The 21,293-nt window shown below is 30.8% G+C and overlaps 1 protein-coding gene across 2 annotated transcripts; it reads right to left on the reverse strand.

Annotated features, from left to right (window-relative positions):
* Positions 1-13,176: 13,176 nt before the first annotated feature.
* LOC107634932 (uncharacterized) lies at positions 13,177-15,190 on the reverse strand. Of its 2 annotated transcripts, none has more exons than XM_016338265.3 (2): positions 14,377-15,190; positions 13,177-13,496 (listed from the first exon to the last, which is right to left on the reverse strand). In XM_016338265.3, the coding sequence occupies exon 1, from the start codon at positions 14,988-14,990 to the stop codon at positions 14,379-14,381; it is 612 nt and encodes a 203-aa protein (XP_016193751.1). In that variant the 5' UTR covers positions 14,991-15,190; the 3' UTR covers positions 13,177-13,496; positions 14,377-14,378. The 2 variants fall into 2 exon arrangements, with proteins under 2 accessions (XP_016193751.1, XP_088357896.1); XM_088501770.1 differs by having other exon boundaries at positions 13,177-13,489; positions 14,377-15,184.
* Between the last annotated feature and the right edge of the window lie 6,103 nt (positions 15,191-21,293).

Below are 21,293 nucleotides of genomic sequence, written 5' to 3' on the forward strand. Positions count from 1 at the left end.
TTTAATCTCTATTTTATTTCTTAAATTTTTACATTATCACCCACAATTTAAATATGTCCAGTATTTATAAAATATTTAAAAAACGATATGTATTTCATTTCAAAATGATCATGTGTAAGAGAGATTATTCAACAAATATTCTCCTTTTAAATTAAAATAATATTTTAATATTACAAAATAACTTCTTAGTTGATCATTTTTTTTCAAAGACATTAGATTTTATTGATGCAAATGAAGGAATGATGTCTACTGGTGGAGATTACAAAAAAGAAGTAGGGTAGTATACCCAAAGTTACATTAAAGAAATATAAAAAGATAAAAGATCTAATTGAGAAAGAAAGAACAAAGAGTGTGTGGCTGATAATTATTACAGTCTCTCAAGTTCTTAGAGCAGCTTGACCGAAGAAGAAAGGATCTTTGCCGAAGCCCGTCGATCACTTTCAAAGACCCAAGAATTAGGATTTTTTCAAATATTCCAGAGAATAATTACAAGATGCAGAGTTAGATGGGTTGAATTTATTTCTACCTTGACTACATTAAGAATTCTCAATCATCATTCATGAAACTTGTTGCTACCTCCAACAGCTCTTGGCATGTATGATAATAGCGGACTTTGATTTTAGATTTCTTCCATCATTTTGCATCTAAATAAACAGTATACAACTGTTTCATCTTTTTCTTAGCAATTTGGGCAGATTTTTGATGTGGAAGAGAACCGCCGATGGAGAAGGCAGAGCACATGGAGCTGTTCATGAAGACACTTCCACAAAAAAAAAATTGTGCAAAGTTCTAAGTCTCCAAATAGAGTTCCAAAGTTCTATTTGCACGCATGAGTGGGGGGCATAACTCAATAGGTTCATGGAGAAAATTATATACAACTAGGTAATCTGAGGCTATAGTATAAGACTTGTTCTTGTTCAGTGTCCATTGGATTTGATCCTCCTCTTCCTCAATTTTAATTGAAAAGATTCTATTGTTGATTTCTTTAGGAAAAAGGCTTTGAAACTAGTTGCTGATTCCACTGTTTTTCTTCATTTAATGGGTCTTTAACCCAAATGATTGTTATAGCTATTGCGTGGAGAGTTGAACTTTGGAAAATGGTGAAAAAGTATGGAGGAGGTAGCCAGGGATCGTCAAAAACTCTGATGGAGGAGCCCGAGCTAACTTGCCAGTTCAGGCCTTTCTCAACAACATTTTTACCATCTAGCAGACTTTGCCAGCCCCATGAAGATAATGTCCCTATTTATGCTCTCATTGCATCAGAATGTCTAAAATACTTTCCTTTGAGAATTCTTACTAGTAAGGACTTGGGTTGAGCAATTATTCTCGAAAACTATTTTTCTAGTAGAGCTAGGTTCTGAGATTTTAGGTCTTTGATTTCTAAACCACCTTCTTTCTTTGGCCTAGTCAGTGTATTCTAGCTTATCCAAACCATTCTCCTCTCAGAATTCCTTTGCCCCCACCAGAATTGTGAAAGCATGCTATGAATTTATAAAATTAAAGTGTCAGGGAGTTTGAAGCATGACAAGATATATATTGGGATTGCCTCACCAACTACTTTAAGTAAAACATATCGTCCACCCGATGAAGGAGAGCTCCTCTTTCACCCCATTATCTTCTTTCGAAATTTTTCCTTGATTAAAATAAATGTCGCCTTCTTTGATCTATTCACAATAGAGGGTAGACCAAGATACTTGTCCTGTGCACCAACATGGCTAATATTAGAGTCTCTGTCAGTTGAGTCCATAGTGATTGTGGAGTATTATTACTAAAGAAAATAGCGAATTTGTTGAGGTTAACCCGCTGTCCACTAAAGCTCCCATAGTGCTCCAACAACTCTAGAACTCTACCTGAGCTATTACTAGATACCTTACAAAATAAGATAGAATCATCTGCAAATAGAAGGTGGTTTACTCTTGGGCATCGTCTATTCACCTGGATACCTTGAATTGCACTGCTTTGTTCAGCATTGTGTAGCAAGAAGGAGAGGCCTTCTGCACAAAATAGGAAAAGATACGGGGATAGAAGATCATCTTGTCAGATACCTCTATTTGATTTAAAGAAATCATAAGGTTGACCTTTCAGAACAATATATCAAGAAACAATAGTTACCAATTCACGAATAGAATTCATCACAATATTATCAAAACCCAATTTGTCCAATATAAACCACAAAAAGTGTTATTCCACTCTATCATAAGCCTTGTTCATATCTAGTTTGATAGCCATTTCGTATTCCATCCCCTACTTCTTGGTTTTTAAGTAATGCATACACTCATGAGTTATCAGGATGTTATCAGATATTAGATGACCTTTGATAAATACACTCTGATTTAAGCTGACAAGCTTATTCATTAAACCTTGAAATTTGTGCAATATCACCTTAGATATAAATTTATAGACAATTATTGAGAGGTTAATATATCTCACCTGAGCCATGTTGCTTGCATCCGGTATTTTTGGAATGAGGCAAATATGCGTGTGGTTGAAACTTTTGAGAATTTGACCACCCGCAAAAAAGCTCCATATTGTCCAAAAAATATCACCATTCACAATATCCCAATAAGTCTGAAAGAATTTTGAGGTCATCCCATCATCACCAGAGGCACTTTAGAAATGTATGCTGAATGTTGTTTGTTTTACTTCCTCCATAGTAATAGACCTTCTGAGCTTTTGGTTCATAACAGCTAATACTCTAGGTTCAAAATCATCAAAGAAGGGATCTGGATCAGCATAACACTCTAATGAGAATATACCTTTAAAGTATTTTTCAGTAATTACGGTAATGGCAGCGTTAGAGGTAGCTTCCTCTCCATTATCATCAATTAGCTTCCATATCTTATTTTTTTTTATTCTCAATCTAAACTTTTGATAAAAGAACTTAGTGTCTTGACCACCCTCATTAAGCCATTTGACTCTTAATTTTTCTGTCTAATAAAGCTCTTCATCCGGAAAAGTAATTTCTAGCTTCCTTTCAAAGTCTGTTAATTTGGTGCCCCTAGAATCCCTGCTGCCCGAAGATCTTCAATGTGACTAGTGGGCTGGTCAATTTCGTTTTTAGAGTTATAGTTGCTCTCTTGTTGTCATTGAACAATTCTGTGCCTACATCTTTTTATTTTTGAGATAGGGTGAACATGAATGAGCCATCAATCTCCTCTCTCCAAACCTCTCCCACTATCCGTCTTATTTCCTCCATTGCACACCATCTGTTTTTGGAATTTAAAGCATTTTTTTTACCTTTCTGAATTCGGATTGGTATCAAGTAATAAGGGGGCATGATCCGAGCCTAGTTCAGAAAGTCTGATAACCATGGAGTTAGAATATTGCTGCTGCCAATCAATTCCTATTAATACCCTGTCCAATCTCTCCTGAATTAATTCATTTTCTCTATGTCTGTTTGATCATGTAAACGGCCTCCCAATCATACCTAGATCCAAGAGAAAATTATCATCAACAAAATCACTAAATGCATAAATGGTAGAAAGAGCTTTATCATATCCACCCTCTTTTTCTAACTAAGACAAAATAGCATTAAAATCACCCATGATAATAACCTTACCCTTAAACTGTTGAATAATAGGATGTAGCTCCACAAATTGATGAAAGCGTGTCTGTTCATTAGTGCTTAAATATACACCAATCTCATTAAGAGTCATATCCTAAACTTTGGAAGCAATGAAATATCAGTTTGATTAGGTCATTTGAACATTCAGCCCATCTTTCCATTCAAAAGCTATCCCATCTACTGTTCTATCCGACTCCATAATATGATGATTATAACCAACTAAATTCAACTTTTGTTCCACTTGTCGAACTTGGTTTTTAGTTTCACAGATGAAACCAAGCTCGGGAGGGTGAGATTCTTTAAGATTATGGATTGTTAGGGGTCTCCCAAAACCCTGACAGTTCTATGATATTAGCCTCATATCTCTTTGGGTGGCACTTGACGGCTATCACCCTCCACCTAATCATCCTATTGCATGTTGATTCCCAAACAGTTTTTTTTAAGTTGTCTCCATTCTCCTTTTCCATATATCTTCCTTTTTCCTCCAAAATTTCGGTTTCGGATCTAATCTTTCTGTCTTGCTAACTTCTTCAGTTTCAGATTTTTATTCATTTTGGGAGATCTAGAATAAGAGCTCAAAGTTGAGTCCTCCAGATTTTTTTGGTTTGTGATGCCTTGCAAGATTATTGCTTTTCCCATGCTGGCTACTGATATCAAACCATCAATCTCCCCTCCTCTTAAATCATCAGCCAAGATTCTGGGTGCCTTTTCAGCTATCTAATTCTTTTTGTCTCCCGTATCAACTACCTTCAATTTAGAAAAACCCTTCACCAATCAGTCAGGAGTGGGATTCTTCTTTGGTTGAGGAAAGCTTGTCCCAACTGTAGTTGAGGTAGCAAATCCTGGCTCCTTCTTATCTTCTATTCCCCCCCCCCCACTTGGTTTATCTTTGTCCACTCTCCAATTTAGTTTCTTTTTATACAGTTCTAGACTGAATCTTCAGTGAAGTCATTACATCCTTTTAATTCATGGCCTATCTTTCTACAATAGACACAAAACTTTTCTACCCTTTCATACCAAAGGCAAATCTCCATGGAATTCTGTTTCGGTCCTACAATTGTAAGCTTGTTCATCAATCTTCGATCTCTACATAATTTCACCCTTTCCTTGAGAATTATGGTTTCTTTGCCCTTAATCTCAAAGAAACCAAGAGTACATCTCCCATGCTTCCACCCACTTTTTGCCCTACCTCCTTCGTTTTGAAACTCTCCGACATTTTTCAAAATTGTAGCCAAATCGAGAATGTCAAAATCACATCCCTTATAGTCTCATACTCATCCCTTTATTTTCTTACGTACAGAATGAAGCCTTTGAAAAACCATGGTGAGCCCCTCTCAATACGGAGCAGTTTAGATTCTTGTTCGAAAAAGAATTAACAACAATTATGCCTAATCGCACTCACCCGAAATTCCTCCGGGTTGCTCCATATTGCCTTCATTGGCATTCTATATTTTTCCAACAGAATAAAGTCTATTCGCAAACAGCCAGCGTTTCAAACTTTTCGTGCATGCATGGATACCATTCTGAATGTCTTCCTCTCCAAGAAACACGACTTCCTCATTTTTACCATCACTATTTGGCTCATTGTGATGATGATTCTCCTCTCTTCCATCCATGCTGATTACTGATGTGGTGAAAATAGAATAGCAGTTATGGTTTAGTAATCTGAACAAATTTGAATTTGAAGAAGAAAAGTCAAACCCTAGTGGGGCGCCTCGAAACCCTAGCAGAGCGCTTGGTAGCCCTAGTGCACTGCGTATATCTTCTTAGTTGATCCTCACTCTTTTACTTTTGACTTCTAATATGACTTTCATTTTAATATTTAAATTCTATATCTCTTTCCCTTAAATCTTGTTAAGTTAGTTTATCTTTATCACCACTTACCATATCATCTTAGAGCATAATATGGGTTAATAGTCAAATTCGTTTATGAAAGATCACCCATTCTTCAAATTAATCCTCAAATAATTTTTTTAGTCATATTAGTCCTTAAAAGATAAAACGTAAGTCAAATTGGTCCTTTCGTTTGTTAGACGATGATGTGTCACGTTAAGTGCCACGTGGCATGATAACGTGGTAGGTTAATGCCACATGTCACAATATGATTGGTTGACGTGTCAGTTCAGTGACACCTAGCACGTCACGTGTTACTTGACGTGTAAAAATGTTATTTATAATCAAAATAGTCCCTGAAAGTCCATACGTAAGTTATTTTTATCCCTAAAATTTTAAAAATTAATCACATTAGTCCTTATATAATTTTTTTTATTTTTTTCAAAATATTAAATTTAAAATTTTTTTGATAAGACTAATTTTAATATTATTTTTTAGACTTTAATAAACAAAATTTTTTTTACATAAAATAATTAAATTATTATAAAGTTATTTTATCATTTGTATTTTGAAATTTTACATTTTCAAATTATAAATTTTTTATAGTGAATTTTTTTTATTTAAGCAAGTTTATTAAATTATTGTTGATTATATATTTAAAAATTTAATATTTTAAATCTCACTAAATAATATAGTAGTTATTTTAAAATTTAAATCTTTAAATTTTTAAAATTATAATTTTTATTATTGTTTAATTTATATGGTTTAACTCAATAATTGAAAAACCGATTTGTGGGATCACTTGTTGAATCTTAATATTTTAATATAATTTTTTTAAAATAACTACTATATTTATTTAGTGAGATCTAAAATATTAAAATATTTAAAATAAGGGCAATTCATTTAAATAAAAATGTTTAGAGATCAATTTTACTAGAATACAACTTTCTAAACCGCAAGACGTAAATAGAACTTTTTACAAATCTATAGAAAACACTACTGACAGTAGCAGATTATAGAAATATGTAAACTACTAGTAGCAACCGCAGTTTACGTGAAGCAGTGTGCAAGCAGAAACCGTTATAGACAGCAACAGTTTGTGTATGATTGGACTTGGTCATAAACCGCTACAGGTAATAGCGGTTTATGTGTGGTTATATTCCTGTTTTCTCCATTGCATATGCCTGATATGCTGATTTCTATCCTGATCATCTTCCTTTATTTGGTGTAAAATCTGATCAACGTGAAGATTTACAATTTTTGCTAATGCTTGTTTTCATGCAGGCAAAAATTAACCGCCATTTCTCTCAGTAGTTATTAAAACTAGGTTTAATTATTTTGTTGGTTCTATAGTTTCGTGAAATTTTTATTTAGGTTTCTATTAGGTCCCTCTTGATAGTAATTCGTTTAGTTGTATAGGGACCCAAGTAAAAAAAATTGATGGAGGACCTAAATAAAAGGAAAAAAAAAAGTTTAGGGACCCAATTAAAAAAAATTGGTGCACGGACTCAATTAAAAGGAAAAAAAGTATAGGGACTTAATTAAAAATTCGGCGAAACTATAGGAACCAATAGAATAATTAAACCTTAAAACTACTATATTTATTTAGTGAAATTCAAAATATTAAAACTAGTTAAATATAGTATTTATTTTACTAAATATTTTGGATTTTACTAAATAAATATAGAAGTTATTTTAATATTTTAGATCTCACTAAATAAATATAGTAGTTATTTTTAAAAAATATATTAAAATATTAAGATTCAACAAGTGATTCCACAAATCGGTTCTTTATTATTGAGTTCTACCATATAAATTAAATAATAATAAAAATTATAATTTCAAAAAATTTTAAAGCTTTAAATTTTAAAATGACTGCTATATTATTTAGGGAGATTTAAAATATTAAATTTTTAAATATATAATCAACAATAATTTGATAAACTCGTTTAAATAAAAAAATTTCACTATAAAAATTATAATTTAAAATATTAAATTTTAAAATACAAATGATAAAATAATTTTTATAATAATTTAATTCTTTTTATTATTTTATGTAAAAATAATTTTGTTTATTAAGATCTAAAAATTAATATTAAAATTAGTACTATCAAAAAATAATTCAAATTTAATATTATGAAGAAAAATTAAAAAAATTATATAAGGACTAATTTGATTAATTTTTAAAATTTTAGGAATGAAAATGACTTACGTCTAGACTTTCAAAGACTATTTTGATTATAAATAACTTTTTTACACGTCAAGTAACACGTAGCGTGCTCGGTGTCACTGACATTGCACGTCAACCAATTATCTTGTGACACGTCATTGTCTAACTAACAGAAGGATCAATTTTGACTTACGTTTTATCTTTCAATGACTAACATGACTACAAAAATTATTTGAGGACTAATTTAAAAAATGTGTGATCTTTTAAGGATGAATTTAACTATTAACCCAACATAATATCAAATGAAAATTACTTATTTGACCAATAATAAAAATAATAAATACATACATTCTTTAAAGAAATGTTTACATAATATTTTTCTTATAATAAATTGAATTTAGTTAACATATATCCTGAAAACATATGAAAATTATTGATAACAAAAAATTTTAATTTTTTTAATAAATACAAAATAAATACATTAAAAAATATTTTTTTATATTTTTAATAAATTTTTTTCAATTTATAATCTTAGAGTAACTTGAATAGGTTACTTTTGGATATTATTTTATATATATATAAATATAAATATATATATAATAACTGAATTGATTTAAAACTAAAATTTATATTAGACATAATATCTGAAATAAGATCGATATTAATAAAGAGAGACTATATTACTTAAACAAAATTAATTAAATGTACTCCTTGTATAATTTATTAAATAAAATAATTAAAAATAATATAAAATCTAAATTAAGTTGAGATTAAGTATTGGAGTGACAAATTTTACATTAAATCTTAAATTAATTTTTATGATAAATAATCTCACACATTCTTATATAATATTTTGTAGGATCCAAAATAAAATTAAACTAAAACAAACATTGAAAATACTCTAATACATGTGTCTTTAGTATACAAAATAACAAAATTCTAATAAATTATACTACAATCAAATTATTTCAGCTATTCTTTTAGAATTATAAAATTAATTTTACATTCTATCAGTATACAAATATTTTATACAAATAATTAATTATATATTAATATATAAATAAAAATAACTAATTTTTAAATTTATTATTTAAATATATAAATATATTAATCATCGTATAAAATTTTTATATTATTATTATAATAAAATTAAATTAATTTTTTTTATAATTACATTATGTTAACACTAAAAGGTATTCCCTACATAAAGTACTTGCAGTGCATGAAAAACATCCATTAGTAAATTAATTATTTAACGAAAGAATTACAGTGTCATTATGCTGGATTGATTTTATCTTAGTAGTCCGTCGTACATGATGAGATATTTTTATGGGTCTAAAAATTGGCTAACAGATTAGCCCAATTTAAAATAAAAATTAATTGTCAGTAAAATAATAAAAATAAAAAAATTCTGTACTTTATATTTTAATTTTTAACGAGCCTAGATGTATTTACATGTAGAAGAAAACGCATAAAATAAGCAAATTCTAATTTCGCTGAAATTGAAAAGAGTGGAAGGTTAATGGTTTGATAGCAGAGTGAACTCAAGTAAGAGTAAGAGTGAGAGTAAGTCAGGAAGAGAGCAGGAAATCAAGATGTTGGGATCTAATAGACAAGAATGGAGACCCCACACTTCTCACCTGCCCCTCTCACTCTGTCGTCTTCAGCGCCTGCTTTCACCACGCAATGTCTCCATCCACAATCTCCCTAACCTTATTTATTTATTATTATTGTTGAGTCAATTGACAAGCCTCGTCCTCCATTTTATGCAGCCTTCAATGACTTTTGGGCCGATTGCGACTACAGAGTACAGACTTTTTTTTCTGTAATTAATTTTTTTTAAATGAATTTGAGTTCATTAATATAAATACAGTACATTTATCTATTTAAGTAAATATTAAGGTACTAAAATAGGAATCTAGAGTATAAAATTATAATTAAAAAAATAAAGATATTAACAAAAGACATAATTTATTTTTATTTTTATTATTTTTATTAATTTTTTATAATTATATATTTTTTTAAAATTTTTAAATAAAAAAACGAAAATAAATTAAATTTTTATAATTTGTTCTACTTTATCATTAAATAGAATATAAAAACACTAAATTTTATGTCTCTTTCTTTTATATTTTATTTTTAATATCTTATCTGATCGTATTCTAAAAAAGAAATACAACCTAAAAATTTTAAATTTTGTGCGTATTATATATACACGTAATAACCCATTAGTAAAGGATTAATTCTAAATAAAATTTAAATTTATAACTAATTAATTTTTGACTTATTAAATTAAAAAATATGTTAAAAAATAAAATATTTTTTTTATTATTTTTTTTAGGTGACAACAAATAATTGAGAACGTCTGACGTCTAGTGTCCACTTTACTTGGCAAAGTGTGTCAGATTGCCATTAACCATACACCTGGACCTAAACCATGGTGCCACACATCTTGTCATCTAAAGTAAATAACATATATTAATGATTAATCCAACTAAGAACTTGTTGCATACATCCCTTGATTGGAATTTTCCATTTGAGCCATGACATTGAATCAGTGAAGAATAGATAATATTAATTTCTTTAATCTTACTTAAAAAATAAGGTAATGTATCTAGATTATACAAACTTGAGTACATATGCATCAAATGGCAAATGCAGGCTCACCAGCTGAAAGAAAGGAAACCGAAAAAGATTTGGAAGCAACACATGGAACAGAGAAATACTTTGCCTAAAATGTTGATGATAAGAAATTTGGAAAAAGGAAAGAAATTAAGAAGACCATTCTTGAAGAAAATGAAGTTAAATATACTACAGAATTACGGAAAAGAACACAAGTGAAAGAGCTAATTATTGAATGGAAATCACCAAAAACAAAAGAGTATGTACCAGAATCAACAAGCATAACGCAACATGGCTATGACACAGAAGACACAAGATTAAGTCCCACAGATGAAGGAAACAGAACATCAGAAAATACTATTGATGAATTACCAAAGAAAAACACTGACACGGACCGAAAGTTAGTCGAGTCGGTAGATCCTTTGAAGATGAACGAGTTGATCTTTTCAGGCACATATTCCAGAAAAATATTTCTCTATTCCATGTGTTGCTTCCAAATCTTTTTCAGTTTCCTTCCTTCCAGCTGGTGAACCTGCATTTGATACATATTGTTATTTGGCTTCGGATATCTTTCTCCCTAATTACTTGAATCAACCTCAAAATTACTTGACCTCTCATATGCAAAAACGATACGGAATGTCTCAATTGACATTTTTACGTAAATCGAATTCATACAATTCGAATTAGGAATTTTAATAGTAAATCAAATTTATATAATTTGAATTACTCAAATTTTAAATCAACTACTAAATCGAATCAATAATGTTCGATTTAACCTCCTCCATAGTAAATTGAACTGATTGTTTCAATTTCATGAACTTGTAAATCAAATAAAGTAGTTTCGATTTACTACTTATAACATGTCTTAATTAAATCGAACCAAATAGTTCATTTACTATTCATAAGCCTTTTATAGTACTTCTAATATTTTTAAGTTATTTTTTTAAAAATTATTTTACATAAAATAAAATATCTTTTGTTATATAATTTAAATATATTTATTAAAAAATATATTTATTCAAATTTTAAATACAATATTCTTCTACATAATTAATAATTCTAAAATTAAAAAATTATTTTATTTTATACAAAGTAATTAAAAAAAGATTAAATTTAAATATAAATATTTATACATGTACTCAAATTTTAAATAAAATATTTTATATAATTAATAATAATTTAAAAATTAAAAAATTATTTTATTTTATATATTAAAAAGAAAAAATAAACTGACAAAATATTTAATTGTGAGATTTTTTTTTAAATTAATATTTATTTATTAAATTAAAAATAATATATAAAATAATATATTTTAATACTCTTTTTAAGTACTCTTAATAATAAAATTATTATATATGAATTGTTGATTTTTTGGACAAAATAAATAAAAAATTGATCATATAATAATAATAATAATAATAATAATATATTATTATTATTATTATTATTATTATTATTATTATTATTATTATTATTATTATTATTATTGAAAGTATTTAAAAAAATACTTTAACCAAGTGGGTATATTATTATTATTATTATTATTATTGTTATTATTATTATTATTATTATTATTGAAAGTATTTAAAAAGAGTACTTTAACCAAGTGGGTATAATATTTTTTTTCTCTCATAGAAATATTTTTAAGAGTTATCAATTTATTTTTATTAAAATTAAAAAATTTAATATAATTTTATATATTAATAAATATACAAATTTATTTAATTTTTATATATTTATATTTATTATAATATTTTTAAAATTTAATAATGATGCTACCAGCAGCATGATGAAGTTGGATTTTTAACTATATAATTTAGGGGTATAAGATTTTATTCACATTATCTTTCCTAGAAGAATAGTAAAAAATCAAGCTAAGATGATGCCAACTTAAGTAACTGACTAGACGATAGTTATACGATACACAATAATAATAAATATTTTGTTAGTTTATTTTTTTAATGTATAGAATAAAATAATTTTTTAATTTTTAAATTATTAATTATATAAAAAAATATTGTATTTAAAATTTGAGTAAATCTATTTTTAATAATTTTTTAAATAAATTTATTTAAATTATACCATAAAAAATATTTTATTCCATGCAAATCAATTTAAAAAAAAATGACTCGAAAAATGTTAAAAATACTATAAAAGGTTTAAGTAAATATAAAAGTTTAAGTAAATATACTTTATGAGTAGTAAATCGACTCTATTTGGTTTGGTTCGATTTAATCAAAATATATAGTGAAAATTATACTTTATAGTATTACTTGAAAAAAAATTGACAGGTTTTATTTTCTGAAAAAATAACTTTTAGAAGACCTCACAAGAAATTCCGGTAAATGAATAAAATTTAGATACTAGACCGTAACTTGAGAAAAAGATGCAGAAGTGTTTCGATGTAATCAATAACGTATGATAAACTGAAAATAGGAGAACACTAAACTAGTGTTCTCTCAAATTTTATTCGTGACTTAATTTTTCAAATTTGACGTTGTATAATCAAGCTAGTCCTTTTATCAGTTGTTAAGGTTCAACTTCCTCTTGACTCTCTGAGTTGCAATTCTAATCCATATTCCATTAGCGAGATATGATTTCCAGCAAAAAATACAATTTCTTCAGTCTAAGAACTTTCTTACAGCACATCCCATTTTCTGTAAGACTTTTATTCTGTTCTAGAGGACTAAAAGACCGACCTATCTAAGAACATAATGAAAAGAACGAGATTAAACAAATATGAGATGCAGAATCAACATATTAATCCATATAAAAGGTTAGAAGTTTCCTTCAAGAGCTTATCTTCTGACCCTGACAAGTGTTAGGGATATATCATGAATGTAAGAAAAAAAAAATCAATACTACATATTTTACAAGATTCTAGTAAACTAATAGCATACAAATGGTTGCACTGATATGATAGCAATGAACATGGACAACCTATTGGTTTCCGAAAGTCTACCAGCAAGTAGAACATATTGTCAGCTCAAAAAATATTCTGCCATCAGAATCCAATTCTATATCAATGGTTAAGAAATTATCAAGAAAGTTCAAGGCTTCCAAGCCTGGTACATGAGAGAATAACAATGAAAAAGGTAAGCGAGCAAGGAGCATAATGTGCTCAGCAAAGTTCTACAATACAGAAAAGTATAACTACTATGCATCATGGACTGCTATGCATCATGGAAAGATCTTAAGATACTTTCGTCACCTGCTGATGGGAAATCGGTGCGATGCAATAGCTGCTACACCTGATCATAACAAAATGGTTCCACTCCCATTTTTGTTCTTCGTTCTATCTGTTCCCTATGCAAGTTCAAATATGAAAATAGTGGTTAGATTGAGATGATCGACATAAGCCTAAATGATGATATTCCGATGAAATGTACACCGTAGAGCTGAATTCCCCATTGACAGGATCGAACTTCATCCATACATACAGGCACAGATATAGGCCTGAGAAGTTCATGTTACCTCACGGCAAACAAATGTCTCCTTTATTTGTTAAACATTGATCTAACTTACATCTTAGTTTATGCTACCACACTCTTCATATAGAATTGACTGCTAACAAATACTAGCATTCAAGTTCCAGTTAACAATTTGCATGAAAAAGTTGAAGATAAAATTAAAGGAAAAAAAGGTTCGGGTTCCTCCAACTACAGGATTTGCCAAAATGAACGACATATTTATCCTCCCAAACTCGAGCTTTATACTTCAGTCTAAGGAAACTTCTTCCCACCAAAATTTCTTTCCTTTTCCTCTCCTACAACTCTACCAGTGACCAGTTGCAATATTAATCACATCAAAGAAGTTCGAACCTCAGCCAATACTAAAGTGAGCATGCCTCTTTGCATCACGTTTTCAAACTATTTTATGTCTCTATTAAGTGTCGCGAAATTCGGTCAACAGATGGCTCCAACAGATAGAACTTAGAAAAGACCCCCTTACTTCAAGCTCCAAGTACCAAAACAGAGATACTAGACTAGGGGCTAACAAGCATTGGTGCAAATAGTTTGCAGAAGCTTGCGAAATCAAAGACCTTCTCCAGATATGATATGGCATTGGTATCTAAATCTAAAACTTTGAATTGTAACAAAGCCTAAAGCCGTTCTAATTCCCTGTTGAATCCACTATTCTTAGCAATACACAAAACAAAGCATAACAAATTAACATTATTTCATACCTTCATTCCATTGAAGCTTTTGCTCCAACCTCCTTGAGCTTGGCTATGATAGCCTCAGCCTCCTCTTTTGTCAAACCCTTCTTCAAGACCGTTGGCACCTTCTCCACCAAGTCCTTCGCCTCCTTCAATCCCAAGCTCGTGAAAGTTCTCACCTCCTTTATCACCTTGATCTTCGCCGCGGCGTCGAAAGCATCCAGCTTCACGTCAAACACCGTCTTCTCTTCCTTCTTTGCTTCCTCTCCGGCAGCACCAGCGCCAGCACCACCACCTCCCTTTGCCGCACGTTTTCTCAGAGCACCCTTCAATCCCCCGAGCTCCATTCCCGGGGTCATCAGCATCATTAACGGTAACTCGTTAATTCCCTTTTTCTTCTGCATAATCTCCACCAGGTCCACCACTTCCATTAGCGTCAGCGCTGTGAGCTCGTCGACGATCAACGAAGCCTTCTCGGATTTCACGACTGGGTTCGAATCCTGGGAAGAAGAATCGGTGCTGAAATTGCGAGCGAAGATCGCAGGACGAGATTGGAGCTGCGATTGGTGGTTGGATTTAGGGTTCTGTATTAGGATTCTTCGGATTTGTTGTGATACGTGTAGGAATCGCGAACACCTCATTCTTTCTTCTTTCTGGTGTAGGATAATTGAAAGGTTAATCGAAGAACATAACTCTAACCGAATCGTGAAGTTGAATTTCTTTTTCTATTTTTAATTTTGATTTAATGAAGCTGAATTTAAACCTAAAATGCACAAAGTTGTTGGAAGAATTTCAGGTGATTTAGAATCTCTGGATTTCGGCCATAAACCCTACGGGGAAGACGATGGTAGTTGATTTTACGTCTTTACCCCTATGCTCATGTTTTTGGATCTAGGCCCAGTTCTCACGTTGGGCTGGATTTTCTTTTTAGCACACATCTCAGGACAGAAGTCCATAAAAGAATAATTAAAAAAAAAAGGGAAAGAAAAGAAGCTATATCTTTATATGTGACTTTAAATTATGGATATAAAGTTGGCAATATAACATAACCACTAAACATTTTAATTTATTTTATAGAAGATGTTTCGTTTATCGTTTTATAAAAAGTAGAGGGGAATAATGTATATAGTGAACAATGATTTAAAAAAGAAGGTAAATTTAAAATTAAAAATCAGATTTTTAATTAATTAAATAATTATTATCATATTTTAAAATTTGAAAATATTAGAATTAACACTTAAACTATTATGTACGTTTACAGATTCACATGTTATACGTTTTTCATCTCATCCCCAACGGCGTCCATTTTTTTCACAATCATCATCGATGTCGCCACAAAGGTCTTGACACCACCGTTCTCTCACCGTCGCAGCAGATCCTCTTCTAACCCCGGTAGTAATGCCGTTTTGCACCACTCACCGGTGTCGATCTCTTCCACCTCCGCCAACTATTTCTCACTGAATGACGTCATATTGCGATGGAAATTTATGGTGTCACGGCAGTACCAACATTTTCTCGACAAGACCATGCTGCACATGTTCCGCCGCTGGATTGGTTCCTTGATCATCGCTTGTATCTACGTTCTGCGCGTATACTTGATCTAAGGTTCTATATCGTATCCTACGATCTCGGAATCTACATGCTCAACCTCCTCATCGGCTTTCTTTCTCCTCAGGTTGATCCTGAAATTCAGGAACTCTACGACAGTACCACTCTCCCTAGCTGTCAGGGGCTCCGATGAGTTCTGTCCCTTCGTTCGTCGCCTCCTTAAGTGCAAGTTTTGGTATTCAATTATGACTAGTTCAGGATGGTCATTTTAGTAGGTATGCGAATGGTTTCTTTTATTTTTTATGTAGATGGTTATTTGATTGGATTTGGTTTAGTTATATACAATTAAAATATGCTAGATGTTCAATTCACTAGATATGCAGATGATTATTTTTATCCTTAAGTGAATAGTTATTTTCACTAAGAGTGAGCGACTCCGTTTGTTTCCAGTCTGGAGGAGAGCAACGCCAATGAGGATCCTTGTTGACGAACCAACAACGGTGAGAAGGATCCTAACGGCGATGATGGGGGCTGGTTGGAGACCAAGTGACGGCGATGACAACAGAGAGTTTGGGAGAAAATAAAGTTGGTGTTTTGATAAATTAGGGTATAATGAATGGTTAAAATTTTTGAATTATTGAATGAGATTTTTTGGTTAGGTAATTCGAGTAGAGTATTTTTTTTATTTTAATAGACCAAATTTATAATCTATTATTTAGATTGTTCAAATTTTTTATTGTCTACCTAGCAGAATCGATCATTTTATGATTGTTAGGATCCAAATCCCAAATTAGACCGGGTTGCGCATATAAAGTCCATTTAGAGATGTACATGCCTAAATAAGAAAATGTATCCCACAAAAAGAATCAAATAGAGATTTTTTTAGATCTTTTCGGTCATCAAAGATTATAAACACTGAAAGCATCTCAAGGTATCTTTTTTAAATCTAATTTTTATATCTCTTGAATCTCAAACTGACTTAATCGTTAGAATCTTTGTAGACACTCACCTCTCATTCAGCTCCGAAGTAACAGGTGACTGATGACTTCTCTTCTTAATTCCCTTTTAATACTGTAAGTAGTTCTAGACCATAACAATGATTTTCTTTTATCAATCTTCCCACGTATGGCCATCATTTCCCTGGTGTACAATGTACAACAAAACCATTCATATTATTTCGTACTCAATTAACTTTGTACTATATATATAATTGTTTTCTTGCGGCTAACAAGGTGAAAGCAACTCAAGTATATATAGAACATGACAATAACAAAGGGCAATTCTACTACGATAAACTCGGGTGTGAAACTTGCTACTACTTTCTATCATTGTAATATAATGTGATATCTCCTACATTGACAATAATTTCTTCTCTGCCAATAAGGTCATTATTGCCAAGAAAAAAAATATTCTTGAATAATAGACTTTTAATAATACACTCAAGAAAATTAATTAATGGGACCCATTGATAAAGTTCATGTGTATACTCCTTTCTTTTTTCTTTTGAATATATATAAATATGAAGTGTGAAAAGTGCCTATAAAAAATAATTGTCGCTGTCCGAAAGTAATAGTTAATTAGTGGCTATTTGGTCCCCCTCCAACACAAATTGTCACTTGGGTACCACAAGTAAGATTGATGGATGACCAATAACTTCTAAATTTACAATTATAACCTCATATAACATATTTATAATTTTAGATGGATAATGCTGATAATCAAATGACGAAAATAGGTCAACTAACATAGAGCACCAAAAAGGAAAGAAGATAACCCTATTTATACTTGTGGTGAATATTGAATAATGAAATTTATATTGCTTGTTTTTATTTGATTAAATATAAGTCCTCATGTTACATTAATTACTCCACGTTTTAGTTAACTAATAACTATGAATATTTCATGGGAATGGTCTTTTACCTATGAGTTTGTTGTAATTATTGTTGAGGGATAATCAAGCTTTGACTTCCACTTAAAGTAAAATAATGTTTGGTATTTCAGCATCATTTCTATTTTCTAGCCATGCAGAAAGCATTAAGTGTGATTTTGATCACAAAATTAGTAAAAGACTTGACACATTGTTGAGATATATATATATATGTGCTGGTTTTCTGTTAAGAGAAGATGTGCTACCACTTTTAATTTGACTAACTTTTCTGATTAATTAGCTAAAGATATATACACATCATTACATAAAAATAGAAAAATATCAGAGATTTATGAAAAATGGAACAAACTTTTGAGATATTACTACAAACAATAATGTTTAGAAAAAAAATTAGTTCAAACAATCAAAATTAGCATTTATTAATTATTATTAAATTAACTAAATAAAATAAATTTAGACTATTTTGACTGATTTTTTTATTGTATTCCTTATATTATTGAATTGCTTTACACTTATAAACTATATTTAGATACGATATTATTGAGAAATATATACAAGACTTTTAATACATTGGTTGTCAATTTGAACCTCAGTTTATGCTTTGACAACTTTAAAATTTGATATAAATGTATGTGTTCATTGATAGATTTTCTTGAAAAAAAAGAAACTACTAAATAAATTTTTTCTTCACCATTATGAAGATTGTTGTCTCTATATGAATATTTCACATTATTATTATTATTATTATTACATGTGTGACTTTAATGAGGTTGTGATCGTGGATAAGAGAAAATGAACGACTACATTAATAGCAGCAGTGAAAAATTTTAGAGCTGGTGGATTTAGAACTAGATGACCGTAAATTTACTTGGTTCAGAGGCCAATCGTGCTGTCGCATTGATTGGGTTGGTTAGTGTGGAATAAGTGAAGAGTTTTCTGAGAAGCGGCTTAAAGGTGGGCAGAGAAGTTTATCTGATCATTGTCTGTTGATGAGTTTTGTGCTATCATCTAAAATATTTGGCTAAAAAGAAATGATAGGATATCCAAAAATCAAGAAGCAGGTGTTGCGAAGATTATCAACAAGTTGATTATGAGCTATAAATAAAGGGCTGATTTTGATTCTTATAGTTGTTAATGATAATACCAAAAAGAGCACCGCTAGGGAGACAATGAAATATGTATACAATGTATACAATGGGCTGTTTATTAGGCCCAATTAATATTAATAGAAAGAATTAATCAATTAATAACCCTAATCATATTTTAGCTGTTTATTTTAACATACCACCTAATTTCTTATATTCACAGTTTTTCTCCAAATCAATCAACCTCTTTGTTCTCCCCCCCCCCCGCCCCCAAACACCCAAACCCTTGCTATTTCTGAACATTGCAGTAATGTGACAAAACCCAAACCCTCTCAATCCTTGATCACACACAATCCCTGTTGCAACCAAGGAAGGTCACCCATCAACCCATCAATCCTCACATAACGGCGCCGTCTAAGTCCTGGTCATCCCGCCGTCTCTTCAACGGAGCAGCTGGGCGCGACGCCGGCCATCGGGAACGCCCTCAAGGAGCCGTCACCCACGAAACATGCAGCAGCCGACTTCTTTTCGCCTGGGCGCTTTCATCTCCTACCATCGGAAGAAACCCCCACCTACTCGTCAACGTACAGATCACCGGAACCTCAAAGAACATGTGTATGAAACGTGACGTATTCTAGCTGACCATTGTTGAAAATGGATTGATATTTGTTGGATGGTTACTTTAACAGTATGTTGGATGGTCACTTTAATAGTATTTTGGATGTTCACTTTAAGTTTGCAAGTAGCAATTTATAAACATCTAACTCTTATATAAATAAGCATCCATGGTGAACAATTCATCGAACCATTCTCACCTTATTAGGCTGCTGACCGTCGGCAACAAAATGTTCGGGAGCTTCTTCCGGTGGTTTCAATGGAACCATTCTCACCTTATGATGCGGTGTCGCTGGAAGGAGCCACACGCTGGGAGAAGGGCGTTCACCAATGAGGACCTCAACGTCTCCGGGAGCGACTTCCGGTGAACACGAGCCAGTGAGAAAAAGAGATAGTAACGTCGGTGAGAGGGGTTGCGTTGTTGGTTGTGTCGGCGACGCCGTTCATAGAGAATAGGTCATGGTTTGTGTTTTGGTTTTACTGAATCTTAATTCTTTGAACCATTCAAACTAACAAATCTTCATAATTAATGATTATAATTCAGTATTAATTTCAATTAAACCCCCGGTATCCAAAATTTAATTTTAATTTTAATTAAACCCCATTGTATGCATTGTATAATAATAGCATTGGTTACTCATACTTTTCCTACCAAAAATGACTACCATTTAATTTTCTATTTTGTTATCTAAGAATTTTGCACTTTTTAGTTATACTCCACTTTCTTGTGTTGAATTTTTTATTAAAAAAAAATATTATTATTATTATTATTATTATTTACCACCCAAGCAAGCATATTGCTAAAAGATACAAAAGTACAACATGAAGTATTTAATTTTCTTTTTATCATGTGCGAATCCAAGAATTTGCAGAGAGGTTGATTGGGCCTAAATAGCATGACGTATTGGGAAAAAACAACCCTATATATTTGCCAATTGCTTTGCAACTTGATAAATAAACATCATATCCGGCAAGAAATGAGTGCACGTGGTGGTACAAATGCTAATAATAATAGCCTCCTTACATTTACATTTAACTCTTATTGATATATATATATATGTGGAAGAGAATGAAATAACCATTCAATTCATTTCAATATACAACGTTAGCATATATAGATATAGCCATAGCCATAATTTATGCTCCACTTTTTTTTTTTCTTAGATTTTTGTTCAGTTTCTTCAAATTTACGGTTTACCCCAATTTGTTCTTAAGGTCTCAATTATATTATGGCGACTCTTGAGATCGAATTTCGGACATCATATATAATACTTTTATAATTTTTTCGATGCTAACTCAGCAAACACAATTCTCTTCTAAATATCAATTAGAATCTCAATAATCAAATTAATGCAAATCGTGAATCCAAAGAAAGAAATACCGTAGATATTTAGTTGATATTTGTCTTTATGTATTGTTTTTTGAAATTTATATAACAAGAAATAAAAGAATAAGAAGAAATACATGTGTTGGAATAATTAAGATTGTCTTAATTAATTGAATGAAGAAGCTAAGCTCAAAGGGTCATCACATGGCTGAGCAAGCAAAATCAATAATGGCACAATGAACGTAACCATAGATGTTTGAATGGGTCAATTTGTCAATTGAAGAAGATGATGATAATAATAATAATGATGAAAAGCATAATCATTAAGTTTCTATTGAGAGATCCTGCTCTATTAGCTGTAGGGGACCCCGGTGCTGATGAAAGTCTATAGTCTAAACAGGAACATGTACAATCATTGGGACCCTTTATGTTCTTTTTTCCCCTTTCTTTTATAGTCTAAATAGACCATATTGCAAGCGAC

This window comes from Arachis ipaensis, chromosome B1 (assembly GCF_059453495.1).
Source record: "Arachis ipaensis isolate K30076 ecotype BB chromosome B1, ASM5945349v1, whole genome shotgun sequence".
NCBI lineage: Eukaryota > Viridiplantae > Streptophyta > Magnoliopsida > Fabales > Fabaceae > Arachis > Arachis ipaensis.